Source organism: Rhincodon typus, chromosome 9 (genome assembly GCF_021869965.1).
Source record: "Rhincodon typus isolate 14 chromosome 9, sRhiTyp1.1, whole genome shotgun sequence".
In the NCBI taxonomy this organism is placed as follows: Eukaryota; Metazoa; Chordata; class Chondrichthyes; order Orectolobiformes; family Rhincodontidae; genus Rhincodon; species Rhincodon typus.
In genome coordinates this window covers 60,847,219-60,863,848 of record NC_063340.1, presented here as the reverse complement: position 1 = coordinate 60,863,848, position 16,630 = coordinate 60,847,219, and the positions used below count along the sequence as shown (strand labels likewise).

Sequence of the window (16,630 nt, the reverse complement as noted above, 5' to 3'; positions counted from 1 at the left end):
AGACAAATAAAAGCTGTTCCCATTAGCTAATTATGGAACTATGGGATGCAAAATTAAGGCTCTGGGCAAGAAACTCAGGGGAGAATGTGAGGAACAGATTTTTTTTAAAAATGCAGTTAGAGGTAATGAGCTGGGACATGGTGGAAGCATGAATGCTCAATGATTTCTAAAGGAAATTGGATTGGCACTTGAGGGAAATAAACCTTTAGGGGTCTGGGGATCAGATACTGGAATGAGGTTGACTGGACCGTTCTCTGTAGAACTGGCATGGACTGGACAAAACCAAATGATTCCTTCTGTGCCATGACTCTATGGAACTTAACATGACGGTATACTTCAAAAGGACAGACAACTAGGTGGAAAGGGATAACAAGGTATAGAGCTGGATGAACACAGCAGGCCAAGCAGCATCAGAGGAGCAGGAAAGCTGACATTTTGGATCTAGACCCTTCTTCAGAAAAATGGTGGAAAGGGACATTATTTAACAGATAAATTTAAAGAGAAGTATGAATTGATACATTAGGAATAACAAGAAGAATGAATACAATCCTAAAGTCACATGGGATAAGAGAGGTGACCTGGGGCAATAAGTACACATCTTGTTGGAACATGGTAGGACGGATTGTGAAAGTGGTTAAAATGGCATACTGGTTCCTGAGCTTTTTTTACATAATAGAGTGGACATGAATATAAGTTAGTTATAATTAACCTTTCTAAAACACTGGTTCAGTCTCAACCAAAGTTGACTGTGTGCAATTCTGGCATTACATTTTTTTTTAAAAAAAAAGGCTTGAGAGAAGGTCCCGGAAAGATATGAGGGGGAAAAAAGGTGAAGAGGAGATTTGAAAGAGGTGTTCAACATCATGAGGTGTCTAGACAAAGCAGATGGAGAAGCTGTTCCCATTGGTAGAATGGTTGAGAACTTGATGACACACAGTTAGTGAATGGCAAAGAATCAAACACAAGGAAAATCATTTTACATAGCAAGTGGGTTACGATTTGGAATGAAATGTTTGAAAGGATCAAAGCAGATTCAATGCTGGCTTTTAAAAGGGTAGCAAATAGGTAATCAGTAGGAAAGAAAAGTGCAGGGCTACATTGAAAAAGGGTGAAGGAATGGGACTGACTAAATTTAATTGCAGACACACTTGAGAGGGGCCAAATGGCCATCTTCTGTACTCTAAGTATTCTATGCTTCTACTCATGAAAATGTTTACATTTGAAGTTACAAATATTATCTGTAGGGGAAAAACCTTTAAAGTTAATTCAAGGAAATGATCAACAATACTATCCATCAAACTTTATTACAAAGTGATGAAAACTGAGAAAACAGCTCTTTTACAGTTTTTGAAAAATAGACAAATCAGGACCAAAACAAATGCTATCAAGGAAAACAGACATTAAGACAAGCCAACCAAAGACTCTTCTCCTTAATCATGAAGAATAGACCATGAATGAAAATCAGGTGAAGCACACTGCCCCAGCAAAAATATAAACCTCTTTTCCTGGCTGAACAGAACGTAAAATTACCGGAGAAAGCAAGAGAAAGATGTTAGTCATGTAGTAAATGAAGGGCTCACAATATAACTGGGTACTGTGGTTTTGAAAGAAACTTTATAGGACAGTGAAGTTTCTCAATGTAGTAAACCAGCTCCATTCTGACAAAGTGTATAAAAGATTGAACACATCTGGGATCTATACTGCGGTCAAAAGAAGATTTCACCAATTGATTGGAGGAGATCTTGGGGGGAGAAAGAGAATCCAACTAATCATTGGTAGGAGAATCTACTCTTTACAAGCTAGCCACATTTAGCTTTTGTTTAAACATAGTTGCCAACATAACTGAGCTAGATATTGGCAAGTGTTTACTTGCTGCAAGTAACATATCAATGAAGTGCTGACCTTTTTTAAAAAAAACTATATTCTTTTCAGATCTTTGCCCATTTAAAATCTGCAATCCTGTGTGCAATAAATTAAAACACATTAAACCAATCCCATTAAGTGCAACAATTTGAGCATGTCATCAATTTGTCCTTCTAATTCGTGGGTTAATAGAACAATATGTAGAATTAAGTGTTTTTTAAAAAAAGAGAAAAAATCCTACATAGCAAATAAAGAAAACAAAAGGCCTGTGCCACAGTCTGCACAACACTTGTATTTGGGACATTCCTGCAGGCTGTAGTTTAACTATATTGACTCAGCATATCTTCACTTCCAAAGCAAAATAATGAAAATCAAAGAATGTTTTATGACACAAACAAACAAGTTTATATGCATGTTCATGCACAAAATAAATGCAAAGTTTGACAGCATGATACATGCATTGATTTGAGAATCAAAATTTTAGAATACAAATACTTGGGTAGTTTGTAAAATATTTGTAAATGCTGTATGTAGCACAGGACGCTGTCATATGACTTAGAATCCCAATTGCAGAGTCTGTGTAAAGCTAATATTTGGCATTTTCTTATTTCCGTCTCTTAGACTTGACTCTTTATGCAGTCAGGAGGATATTCTTGATCAGAATGTTTGTGAATCAACTAAGAAGCAGTGAAAAGTGTTGCTCTGCATGCAGATTGTACCCTACTAAGTGCATCAGGGTAGCAGCTCAGAGTGCAGAATACAGTGTAACAGCCAGAGGCGAGGGAGGAGGGGTGTGGGGAGAGGACGGGGGGGGACAGGAGGGTGGGAGATGGGGGGAGTGCAGGAGGGGGAGCGCGAGAGAAAAAGCACTGCTTGACTTGGAAGGTGTGCCTGGGGCCTTGTAAAGTGAGGAGGGAGGAAATAAATGGGCAGGTGTTACACCTTTTGTGATTCAAAGGCAAGGTGCTATGGGGAGGTGTTGGGAGTGGAGGAGCAGTGGACCACAGTTTCCCTGCAGAGAATGATCCTTGCAAAAGGCTGACAAGGGAGGCGGTGAAATATATGGCAGTATCTTGCTAAACATGGTGGAAATGGTGGCTAATGATCCTAGGGATGTGGATGCTGGTGGGATGGTAGATGAGGACAAAGGGGATCCTATTGCAGTTGTGGGAGGGAAGAACAGGATGAGGGCGGAGGTGCAGGAGATGAGTCAGACATGGCTGAGGGCCACTTGACCACAGTGGTGCAGAATCCTTGGTTGACAAAAGGGGTGGACATTTCGGAGGCCCCTTTGTTGAAGTTGGCATCATTTGAACAGTTGCAAAAATGACAGAGGCACTGGGAGAATGGAATCAAAGGTAACAAGATCTACAGATGTGGGCATCAGAGTCAATATAGTGTGGAGCTGGAGGAACACAGCAGGTCAGGCAGCATCAGAGGAGCAGGAATGTTGACGTTTGTTTATATCCTCGCACCCTGCTTCCTGTATAACTAAAGTAACTGTGGCAGTTGGTGGATTTGTAACAGCAGCCAGGACTGGAAATTGCATATGTTATACCCTCAAAGAGAAAGTACAAGGATAAACCGAGAAGTTGAACGTCGGTGAGAGGAAAGCTTTTCAGAAGCTAAAGATTCAAGGCAAAATTAAAAGACCTTTTGCCAAAGCTTTTTAATGAAGGAGAGCCAGCACAGATTGTCATGGGCAAATTATGTTCATCTAATTTGCTTTAGGTTTTTGAAGTGCCAACAGAGATGCTTGATGAAGGTGGTGCACAAAGACTTCCAAAAGAAATTTGATAAAGTGCAACATAACAGACTTGTGAGCAAAGTTAGAACTATTCAAACAAGTGGGACAGTAGAAACATAGATACAGAATTGGTCGTGTGACCAAAAGCAAGACAGCAGTAGAAAATTAAATAAAACTCAAAACACTAGATATTCCCAGTATGATGGATAGCATCTGTGGAGAGAAACAGAGCTAATCTTTCAGGTTGTGCCACTGTTCATCAAACCAGTTGGTGAACGTTTTTCAGGCTGGAAGGTGGTATATAGGGGGTGCTCTCTGGGTCAGTGTTGGGACCGATGGTGATCTAGATTTGGATGCACAAGGCACAATTTGCAAAAGACAAATGTTGGAGCTCATGAACTTTGAGGAGGGTTCTGATAAACTTCAAGCAAACAGACAGGTGGAACAGCTGGATGCATCTCTGGTTAAATTTAATGTGGAGAAATGTGAAATGATTCAATTTAATGGGAAAAATGAGAATATAATATGAAAGAAAAGATATAATTAAAAAGGAGGGTGCAGAGGCAGAAGGACACGTGAGGATGTGTGCTCAAACACTGAAGGTGACAAGCCGGGTTGAGGAAGCATATGGGTTCCTGGGCTTTATACGTTGGATCATGGAGAACAAAAGCTTTAAAAAATGTGTAAAGACTGATTTACGCACAACACTTTAAAAAGGATGCAAAAGAATTCATGAGAACGGTTTCAGAGAGGAGGCATTTCAATTACTAGAATTGATTCGAGAAGCTGGATATGCTCTCCTGGGGTAAAGAAGATTGTGGAGATTTGATTGAGATGATCAAAACAACAAGGGGTTGAGACAGTGCAAAAATGGAAAAAAAAACTTACTGTTGACAAAGGGGCACAGATTTACAGTGATTAGCAAAAGCATGATGGCATGTGGAATTTTTTTTTACACCGCAAATATAGTTAAAATCTGGAATGTATTTCCCAAGATTGTGGTAGGGGGCACACACAACTGACAATGCAAAAGAGAACTGGTCAATTGACTGAAGGGAGAAGAAAAATTGCTGGGCTGAAGGGAACAGGGAAGGGTAATGGAAGTTACAGTAGTTCTTACAGAGAGACAGAACAAACATTAGGGGTCAAGCAGCGTTCTTGTTGTAATCATACTATGACTCAAGAAGTCTAACATTTTTAAAAATTATCAACAATACTGATTAACTGTAGCATGTCATTCATAGGTGAGCAGAATGGAGACACACACAGCTGACTGAATTTAAAGTATTAGTGATGCATTTTGGAAAAATGGATAAAAAGAGGCATTATGGAATCAATGACAGTTTTAAAGGGACTGTGAAGGAACAGGGGAGGCTGGTGTTTATGTGCTTAAAATCTCAGAGGGTACAGGGCATACTGGGAGAATAATTCATAAAGCATATGGACATTTGCATTTACAAACAGAAGCATTGGGTTTGAAAACAGGAAAGTTAGTCTGAACTTCTACAAAGCTTTGATTAAGCCACAACTAGAGTATTTTGTCCATTTCCGATTGCCATACTCTAAGTAGGATAATGAGGGGCTTGACGTGGTTTTGTCAGAATGGTTTCAAGAATGAGGGATTTTAGCTTCAAATGTTGGATCAGCTAGGATGGTTGTACACAGAGCAAAGGAGTTTGAAGAAGATTTGATAGAGGTGTGATTATGAAAGGTTTGGATAATTAGTTGAGCACAAGGGCAATGGCATATGGGTTTAAGATGGGGCAAGAAATGCATGCCAGATGTGAGGAAGAGCCTTATTATATGGTAAATGTTAACATGTGAAACTCACTACCTGTGAGAGAATGGAGGAAATGCAGGCAAAATGAATGGGCATCTTAGGGAAATAAACTTGCAGTACTAAGAGAATAAAGCATGGGGAAATAGGACTGATAAGATTTCAATAGAGTGTCGACCTGGATTCAAAGGGCTGAATGCCTTCCTTTATGACTTCTCTTATATGCAAAAAAATCTTCACAGCACCTCGCAACTGAACTATTCAACGTTGAAAAGATGCATCCTAAAAAGTATCAGATTTATTTTGTTTTCCTCAACAGATTTTCATTGCTGTCACCATTGAGCATAACTAAGCATCTGGAATCAATAGTAAATGTATGTCTAACAGATTAAAATACACATCATAGGGACCTACATGTTTTTATCTAAATACTACGTTATGCATGTTATTTACATTTAATAACTGTAAATTTTGTTGGCTCAACAACAGCTCAATGTTAGTTCATCATTTTGAGGCTAAAATTAAAAATGCAGTATTAAAATTATATGGGATTTTCAACAACTTTTTAAGACCATTAATATCTTTTTCAACATCAATTTGCAAAGAAAGTGTTCAAAAAAAAATCAGCATAGAAACATTGATTAGAGCAACTGCAAGTAAATGTGAGCTATATTTGTATTCCTGATTCAGTTGAATCATTTGGGAGAAAATGTACATACGCAGATATTGTGGAATGATTGTTCTGGAACTCAACATTTAAGGGGGACATTAAAAAAAAGTCTATTTTGTGGAAGTAGGTGTGTTTACAGAGCGAGCCCACTGCAAAAAATCAACAATAATCAACCATACATTTCTAATTAATTCTGACTGATCAAACTTTTTTTTATTACTCACTTACAGTGCATTTTCCTTGTCTGCTGTATTTTCTGCCATTTTCGGCTACTGTGTAGATGTAAATGAAATTGTCGTGGGACCCCACTGCCAAGTAATTACCATCTGTAAACAATATATAAAGTGTTAACTATACAAATAATAACCATGCAGTTGCAGTACATCAACCTTCTTGGTAATATCTAAACGTTCTGGGAGATTTGGTCAGGAGTAGTTTCCAGAACATATTATGCAATTTACTGCAATTATTAAATAGGCATTTCCTCCACAAAGTCTCTCTCACACTTCTATTATGGGTAGCTTGCCATAATACAATCTAAGGCATGATCTATGGCATAACTGGCACTAATGTTCTCTGACCACAGGTTGCATGAATTACTATTTATGGCAAATGTGCCCTCTCAGGAAATTGAAATCTTAATTATTCAATTGGCTGAAGCCTAAAGGAACAGGGTAGGGCAACAGTGCGCTTGCCCCATGTTAATTAGGGTTGATCAAACCGTAATTTCAAAGATCAGCACTATTTTAAGAAATAAAATCAGAAAACTGGAAACACTCAAGTCAGGAAGCAGCTGTCCGGAGAGAAACAAAAGGTAATATTTCAAATCATCTTTCATCAGGTCATTAGCCTGAAATGTCCAAGAATGGTTTATTATGGTTGACCTTAAAGGTGCATTGAGAAATCTGGAGATGTTTGTGGCAAGCTTTGTCACCTTTCAACTGATTGCATGTACTGTGACCTTGCCAATCTGGAACATTTGGGTCTAAATAATTTCTGGTTTTGGAATACTGTGGCATTATACAAAAGGTGCTGAATGGCCATTTCGAAGGCAATTAAGAGTCAATCACATTGGAATGGTTCTGGAGTCACATGTAGGCGAAATCAGGAAAGGACGTCAGCAAACCAGATGGGTTTTTAAGAGAGAAAAAAAAATAATAGTTATGGTTACCATTACTGAGACTAGCTTTACATTCCATATTTTTAATTGAATTTAAATTCCATCAGCTGTAATGGTGGGATTTATACTCCTATCCCTAGATCATTAGCCTGGGCTTCAGGATTATTAGTCTAATGACAATGCCACCATGTCATCTTCTCCTGCTAAAATAAATTTAGAATTAGTTATGGGAATTAAAATCTAAAATGACTTAGAAAATGGAAGATAAGGAGGTTTAGAGAGAATTCAAAGACAAGAATCAAACAGGGCCACAATGCAAAATAATAAGAATGGTCTAAAAATATTTAGGAGACCAGCCTTAAAGCCCTGGGTCTTAACGTGTGGGGCATTCACAATAAAGTGGATAAATTAGTCGCACAAACAGATATAAATGGGTATGATATAGTCGGGATTACAGAGGCATGGCTGCAGGGTGACCAGGGATGGGAACTGAACATCCAGGGGTATACAGATTTTTAAAAGAGGAAAAAGAGAGGGGGTAGCATTGCTGGTTGATGAGTTTTAACATCAACAGAGGAAGTGGAATCTGTATGCACAGAGATTAGAAATGCCAAGGGGTAGACAACAGTAGAGATTGTATATTGATCCTCAAACAGAAGTGGTTACATTAGAAATGAGAGATGCAAGCAAGAAAGGCACAGCTGTAGTTATGGGCTATTGTAATCCACATACTGATTTTATTTGCTCAATCTATAACAATGCTGTGGAGGAGGACTTCCTGAAGTGTATACAAAATGTTTTCTGGATCAACACATTGAGGAACCAACTAAAGAGCAGGCCATCCTAGATAAATGAGAAAGGAATAACTGGCAATCTAACTGTGCTAGACCCCTTGGGAAAAAGCAAGAGCACTGTTCTTTAAAATGGAAAGTGACGTAGTTAATTCCAAGATTAAGGTCCTGAATCTAAATAAGGAAACTATAATGTTGTGATACACAAGCTGGCTATGATAAATTCGGGAACATTACTTAAAGGGATATAGTAGATAGGCAACTGCAAGCATTTAAAGAGAAACTGCAAAATTGTTCATTCCTGTCTGGCACAAAAATAAAATAGGAAAGATGGCCTGACCATGGCTAATAAGGGAAATTAGAGATATTACTAGATCTGAGTAAGGGCTGTACAAATTGGCCAAAGAAAGCAGCAGAGATGAGGATTGATAGCAGTTTAGATTTCAGCAAAAGAGGACTAAAGGATTGATCAAGAAGGAGAAAATAAGAGTACAAGAGTGAGCTTGCAGGAAACAGAAAGCTTTTATAGTAGCTTTTACATTCAGTTTGTACACGAAGGAAAAAAGATTAGTGAAGATAAATGTGGGTCCCTTACAGTTAGAAATAGGTGGAGGTTCTAAGGGGAACAAAGAGATCGCTGACTAATTATACACATATTTTGGTTCTGTCTTCACAGAGGAAGTCACAAACAATTTCCCAAAAATATTGGGGAACACAGAGTCTAGTGAGAGGTAGGAACTGAAGGAAATCAGTATTAGTAGGGAAATGATGTTGGGGAAATCGATGGAATTAAAGGCTGATAAATCCCCAGGACCCAATAATCTACATCCCAGAGTATGTAAGGAAGTGGCCATCAAAATAGCATCATTTGTGGTTATCATTCAAGATTCTATGGACTCTGGAACATTTCTTCTAGATTGCTGGGTACTTGATCTATGCTCACAATTCAGAAAAGGAGATAGAGAGAAAACAGGGAATTATAGGCTGGTGAACTTGACATCGTAGTAGAGAAAATGCAAGAGTTCATTATAAAAGTTTTAATAACAGAGCACTTGGAAAACAGTGACAGGATTGGAATTAGTCAGCATGGATGAATGAAAGGGAAATCATGCTTGACAAATTGACTGGAATTTTGTGAGGATTCACCTGGTAAAGTTGAATAAGAGGAAGCTAGTGGGTGTGGCTTATTTGGTCTTTGAGAGGTTTTGATAAAGTCCCACGTAAGAGATTTGTACATAAAATTAAAACACGTGGAATTGTGGTTGCTGACATGGATAGCGAACTGGTTATAGACAATAAGCAAAGAGCGGGACTAAACATGTCTCTTTCTGAGTGGCAGTCAGTGACAAGTGGAGTACCGCAGGGATCAGTTGTATACACCAACTATTCACAATATATATATATTAATGATTTAGATAAGGGAATTAAAAGTAAAGTCTCCAAGGTTGCAACAACACAAAGCTGGGTGGGAAGGTGAACTATGATTTGGACAAGTTGAGTGAAGGGGGTGAATGTGTGGAAGATGAAGCATAATCTGGATAGATGTGAGATTGTCCACTTTGGAAGCAAAAATAGGAAGGCAGATTATCTAAACAGTGATAGATTGGGAAAGGAGGAGATGCAATGAGATGTGGGTATCTTGTACATCAGTTGCTGAAAGCAAGCAAGCAAGCAAGCAAGCAAGCAGGTGCAACTGGCAGTGAAGGTAGCAAATGCTACGCTGGCATTCATAGTGTGGGGATTGAGTGCGGGAGCAGGGATGGCTTGGTGCAATTGTACTAGAGTACTGTGTGCAACTTTGATATCCTTATCTAATGAAAGATATTCTGGCAATGGAGGGAGTGTAACAAAGGTTTACCAGATTGTTCCTCAGACAGGAAAGACGGGATCAATTAGGGTAGAGTCACTGCAGTTTAGAAGCACGAAAGGGGAAATCTTACAGAAACCTATGAAATTTTAACAGGAGGAAGGTGAAAGGCCTTTTTCTAATGTTCTCAATGACTAGACAAGGTAAATGCATCAAGTATCTTCCTAAAGACTGGGAAGTCCAGAACTAGGGTCGAAGTCTCAGGATAGAGGCGATAGGCCATTTAGGACTGAGATGAGGAGAAATTTCTTTACCCAAACAATGATGGGTCTGTGAAAGCTTCTGCCATAGAAAGAGGCTGAGGCAAAAACATTTGAATGTTTTCAAGGAGTAAGATATGGTTCTTAGCGTAAAGGGATCAAAGGGTATGGGGAGAAAGCGGGAACAGGATGAGTTGGATGATGAGTCATGATCATTATGAATGATGGAGCTAGTTTGAAGGGCCAAACAGCCTACTCCTGTTCCTATTTTCTGTTTCTATAATTGGGAGCTTTTCATCAGCAAATAAATTGTACTCATGATAGCAGTATATCAGTAATTGGAACAAATATTAAACAAAGTCAATTACCTGGAGAATATCGCATCACTGAAAGCTGTTCATTTCCATCAGTATGTATTGAAACCAGGTCTTTAGTCTCAGCATCTAGAACAAACCATCTGTTGTGCAAGAAATATTAATAAATCAAATTCATCTACAATTAAGCAATTCTCTTACTATATTGTAGTATTAAATCAATAAATGTCATATTTTCTTGGAAAAATAATTAGTCTAATAATTCCTTAGTCTATTAATTGTCCTTTGTTAAAGTATTTCATTCTGCTTAACACTTTCCCACAGATAGCTGTGCCATGTTAACATTCTAAATAAATTACATAAGCCTCTCCTGAAAGTAGAGAGAGATGTCTGCCTTATGCTGATTGTGAAGAGAATTTGATCCTCAAATACAGAGTGCACTACTTGAGTACCAGCCAATGAGTCTAATACTGAGATGCATACTTTTAATGATACTTTAGAATGGATCGACTGTATACAGCCTATTGACAATCATGATTTTCCCATTGACTGCATTCCAGAGTTCTGCATTAGTACGACAGATTTCACTGTTTTTCTTGGCTATGACTGTGAAACTCTCAATCTTTATTAAATGCTACAAGGAAACAATAAAATCAGTGTCTGAAAATTGGATGCCTTGAAACATTTCTCAATAGTTAATGAGATCTTAATTTCTGATTCTCAATCTACTGCCATGTGCAGTCTTCGAAATAATAACAGTAGAATTAAAGTCAAGGGCAAATGATATAAAAGGTAGAATACCATAAGTTGAAAGTAGCTTTTGAAAATGCCAAACAAAATGATTTTTTAAAAAAATTAGGATACCTCTAAAGGGACAGTTATGAGTACTTTTGCACCTAGATAAGCAGTTTCAGTCTAACCATGTAACAGAGATCAAAGACATGTCCTGACCTGACTAAGTAGAAGACATGCAAAACACCTTAGCAGATACATTTTGCAAGTTTTGGATATGATATTGCATATACCATATCTTCAATGCAGCAACAAATTAAGTTTAAAAGAAAAAAGTTAAAATGCCGGGCATATTCAGCTAGCTCGGCAATATCGTGGAGTGACACTGTTACAGCTGGCAAGCCTTCCACTATATCACAGATATACACTTATGCTCTTTTCCCCACTTGCCCCCATCTGTACCAATCACCTGCTTAAAATCTACATGTTTTCAACTGTCCCCCTATCCAATTAAAGACCACGATCTGAAACATAGGGCTGAATTTTCCCATTTTAATTAAGTGTTATTTTCAAGGAGTTTAAATGGAGGTTCTTTGCCGTGGCCATTTTCTAATGCAATCTTCTGCTGCTCACCTCATTAATTACGGATCTGCACTCCACAAGTTCAATCCGGTGACAACAGAGGCAGAAGTATTCATTACTAGTGGGATCTTGCACTGTTCAAATAGTTGGTATTATATTTAAAATCCAGCTGCACACTACTTCAAAAGCTGCAAGTCAGGAACTGTCCTTCATACTCTGCTGCTCCAACATTTCTGAAACGGATGTGTCCCAGAAGGGAAGTGCCCAGCCCACGACAGTGATAAGTGCATGGAGGCATTGGTAGATGAAGTGGTGAAGAGGAGGATCACCTTCTTTCCTGTGGACTGGCAAAACAGGTCACCTCACCAAGCACAGCCAGCTAGGACACAGCTGGCCACCTGGGTCTGTGCTATTATGTGCATCGAGAAATATGCCCAGCAGAGGCAGAAAAAAAGTCACAATCTTTTCTCTGCTTTCTATAAAATTGTCAAGGTTATTGGACTACAACTCTAACCACCTTATGTAGCATCTCCACTCATCACTAACCCTTCCCTGCAACTGGGTAGGCCATATGGTCCCTGAAATCTGTTCTGCCATTTAATAAGATCGTGGTCTCAATCCACTTCCCACCCAATTTTCATAATCCCTTGATTTTCTAAGAGTTTAACAATCTCAATATCTCACTCTTGAATATACTCCATGACTGGAGCATCCATGACACTCTGGGGTAGACAACTGTAAAGATTAACAATGCAGCGTGAAAAACATTCCTCGTTATCTCAGTCCTAGAATATTAACGTCCATTAGCTTAAAATATTGATCCTAGTTCTCCACCCTCCAGTGAGAAGCAAACAACCTCACAGATCTAACCTGTCAGAACTTCTAAGTTACCACTCATTCATTGAAATTCCAGTATATAGGTCCATTCCATTCAATTTCTTAGAAGAATCTCTTAGTCCAGTGACTCGTCACTGCATTGACACCAGCAATCAGGTCCAGGAGATTTGTTTGCTTTATTACATATGTTTGTTTACCATTTTGCCCCTGCTTATGTTAATTACATCACATTCCTCACTCTCAGTCTATCCCTAGGTTCTGCACTATTTTTGGTTTACCTTTTGCCTTCTTCTACGAAGACAGATGAAGATAGTTGTTTAACATCTCTGCCATTTCCTTATTCCTGATCACAATTCATTTGATCTTAACCTCTAAGGGGTCAATGTTTTACTTTACCTACGCTTCCTTTTTGCGTATTTTCAAAACCTCTTAAATTTACGTTTCTCACTATTTTACTCTAATTTTCTATTTTCTTCACTTTTTAATCAGTTATGCAGTCATTCATTGCTTTTTGTAAAATGTGTCCAATCCTCAGGCTAGCTATACAATATTATAAGTCTCTCTTTTCATGTAATGCAATCCATAATGTTGTTACAAGCATTTACTTTGCAATTGTTCATTCCTCATTGCTTCTTTCACTGTCAAAGTACAGACTAGCAGACAAAACCAGCTCTAAACATTCCTTAATAAAGATGTCAATGTAAAGGATATAATCACTGATCAGGACCACAAAAATCTTTGTTGCTCAAAACGTTTAGCACGCAATAACCCTTCTACTAATCATTTGTTAGTAGAGAAGTTGAATATTGCTGAAACAACACTATCAAAATATTTTTGTCTTGCATTCATCAGAAAAGACTCAGATTGTTCAGCAAGCATGGACAGGTTGAGCACAATCAGGACGTGATCATGTTATGAATTACAAAAAAATACAATTAAATATTTGAATCAGGCTCGTATTGCGCTTCATATGCACTAGAAATGACAGATATTCAAATGCAGGGACCTGTCCTCTGTAGGAAAGAGGAGTATGTCCAGGCATTGCTCCATTTTTGACTTAAGCAAAAGTGGGGGAGGACAATAGTTCCCAGGTGTATTTGTCATATTACACTTGACCAGAGTCAACTTAGCAACCAGTTAGCACCCTTTTCTAAAAGCCAAAAGAACTGCGGATGCTGTAAATCAGGAACAAAAACAAAGTTGCTGGAAAAGCTCAGCAGGTCTGGCAGCATCTGTGGAGGAGAAAACAGAGTTAACGTTTCGGGTCCCGTGACCCTTCCTCAGGCTTTAATTCACTGTTTGAAATTTAGTTTTCGTGCATTCTCCTAATGAGTGCAAGCCAAAAAGCTTCAAAAGCTTTTTCTTAGCAAAACTCTCTTATTTATATCTTGATCTGCTTCACCTGCATCTTCTTGGAAATCTTACAAAATGTTACCAAAAGAGCCAAAATGTAACATTTAAAGCGAATGAGACTACAAATATTATTAACTTTCTAGCAACCTCTGGCAAAACATTAGTCATATTCAAATTACTGCTTTTCAGGCTCATGTTAGAACATATTTTGCCTGATCGTTCTGATCTTTCTTAACATGAGAGTCTGGACAAGCAGATTTATATTTAAGTACACTGCAGATCTGAATAAGTTAAAATAACTACGAAATATTTTCCCCACAATATCCCGAATATGATCTAGATGTAATAAAAAATTAATAGTGCATGATGCACTGGGGCAAATATAAAACATTTATATCAAGTCTTGATCATTGACCTCAACTTATCAGACCAAGGCACACATTTCAAATGATATAGTCTTCAATGGCTCAATCTATTGCAATATCCCATCCATAATGCTTTGCTTTTCTTTTAAGCTAAGGTTCAATACTTCAACAAATTTCACGCACGTTTAAATTCTCAACAGCAGTAAAATAATAACTACACAGTTATTTTACACTGCTCTGAAATAAACTATTGAAATTCAGGAAACGACGAGTCCTGTTCAGTGTTTCTATCTAGACTACAAACTGAATCATCCATCACTATTTGGATATTCTTCGGCTTGTCAGAATCACAAATGCCAAACCACATGAAATACATGGAGCAACACTACCCCACACTTGAAGTTCTTCGTGGCTATGACTTTGAGACAAAAAAGTTACGATTTCCCATGTGTCAATTTATTACATGCAAAATGACCAAAATTGTTTTTCTCTGTGGAGAATTTTACATTTTCTTCCTTTTTCCTTTGGAAGGGTTTAAAATAAGTAAATAATCTGAGTATAAATAGTAGTTTCCTGAAAATGGAGTCAATGAAAACTTTTAAAAATAACTCCTTTTTGCAACATTTTATAAGGGTATGGGTTTTCATATTTTAATCCTAAATTCAGTCAATCATGTCTCTTATTCTTGCTGACTGTGGGTCATGTGGAGAAAGAAATAATAAGAAGCCTGTCACTCCTTACTGTACCATGGGTAGTTTGCACTTCAGGTTAGTAACAATGAACAACTGATCAACCTACCCACATACAAATGATTGTCCTGGGAGGGTAGCAACAGTATACCAGTAAAAACAGCAACTTCACCTTCTACAGGCAAATCTGCTACAAATCATAAACAGAAGTTTTGCCTTAAGACGCCAAAAGTGTCCTGTCTGAAATTTTAAACAATTTATAATTGTGATATTGTATACATGGAGTTTGAAATCTAGACAATTAGTTGATGTCAAATTGTATATCTAATATGTTAAACTGTTGTAAGATGAATCCTCACCACAGCTCACAATGGTATAAGATCCATCTGGCAGAGTTGTTACAACCATTCTTTTTACTGGTAGGGATCTACAAGGTCCGCCCAGTCCAGTGTGGGAGAGGAAAACCTCCTGGTAGTTTAAGCAGCAACTCATGTCTTAAACAAGATATAGTCCACCACATGATAGTACAAGTTATATTGGTAAGATAGGCGACTGTTACTATGACTATGAGGAAGACCTTGATGTTAAGATTTACTACTTTGAGATCCAAAGCCATTCTCTTGCCGGAGGTCATCTGATGTCCGCATATTAGGCAGTGCTTAATGCACTTCACAGCATTAGCCCTTTCATACCCTTACACAACTTTATCAATTTCATTTTATTGACCACAAATTAGTAATACATCCTATAAAGCTCATTTTCAATTTCAAACTTTACTGTTTCAACATAAACAATTGAGTTTATTTACTCCCATCCTAGAATTTGCAATAAAATGAGTATGAGCCAGGCAAATAACTTAAGCTGTAAAGCATTAATTACATAGTTTACTCTGAAAGGTCCTTATAAGCTTGATCCTCCCACTTTATAATGTTCCTCATCTTATTTAAGTTTTCGTGAGGATGAAAAACATCAACCAGTGAGTTGAGGCTACCAGGGATAACAAGGTGCAGAGCTGGATGAACACAGCAGGCCAAGCAGCATCAGAGGAGTAGGAAGGCTGACGTTTCGGGCCTAGACCCTTCATCAGAAATGGGGGAGGGGAAGGGGATTCTGAAATAAATAAGGAGAGAGCAGGAAGCGGATAGAAGATGGATAGAGGAGAAGATAGGTGGAGAGGAGACAGACTGGTCAAAGAGGCGGGGATGGAGCCAGTAAAGGTGAGTGTAGGTGGGGAGCTAGGGTGGGGATTGGTCAGTCCAGGGAAGACGGACAGGTCAAGGGGGCGGGATGAGGTTAGTAGGTAGGAAATGGGGGTGCGGCTTGAGGTGGGAGGAGGGGATAGGTGGGAGGACGGACAGGTTAGGGAGGCGGGGCCAAGCTGGGCTGGTTTTGGCATGCGGTAGGGGGAGGGGAGATTTTGGCTTGTGAAGTCCACAATGATACCATTGGGCTGCAGGGTTCCCAAGCGGAATATGCGGTGCAGTTCCTGCAACCTTCGGGTGGCATCGTTGTGGCACTGCAGGAGGCCCAGGATGGACATGTCTTCTGAGGAATGGGAGGGGGAGTTGAAATGGTTCGCGACTGGGAGGTGCAGTTGTTTAGTGCGAACCGAGCGTAGGTGTTCTGCAAAGCGGTCCCCACGCCTCTGCTTGGTTTCCTTGATGTAGAGGAGGCCACAACGGGAACAGCGGATACAGTATACCACATTAGCAGATGTGCAGGG

The 16,630-nt window shown here is 38.7% G+C and overlaps 1 protein-coding gene across 3 annotated transcripts in view; it reads right to left on the bottom strand.

Annotated features, from left to right (window-relative positions):
* The window catches only part of LOC109936473 (EMAP like 4), a 277,428-nt gene that overhangs the window by 27,429 nt on the left and 233,369 nt on the right, over positions 1–16,630 (bottom strand). For all 3 annotated transcript variants that reach the window (XM_048601028.1, XM_048601027.1, XM_048601029.1), the window contains 2 exons: positions 10,404–10,492; positions 6,286–6,383 (listed from right to left, as the gene is read on the bottom strand). In XM_048601028.1, the coding sequence (XP_048456985.1) occupies positions 6,286–6,383; positions 10,404–10,492 (187 nt within the window). The remainder of the gene's footprint in view (positions 1–6,285; positions 6,384–10,403; positions 10,493–16,630) is intronic.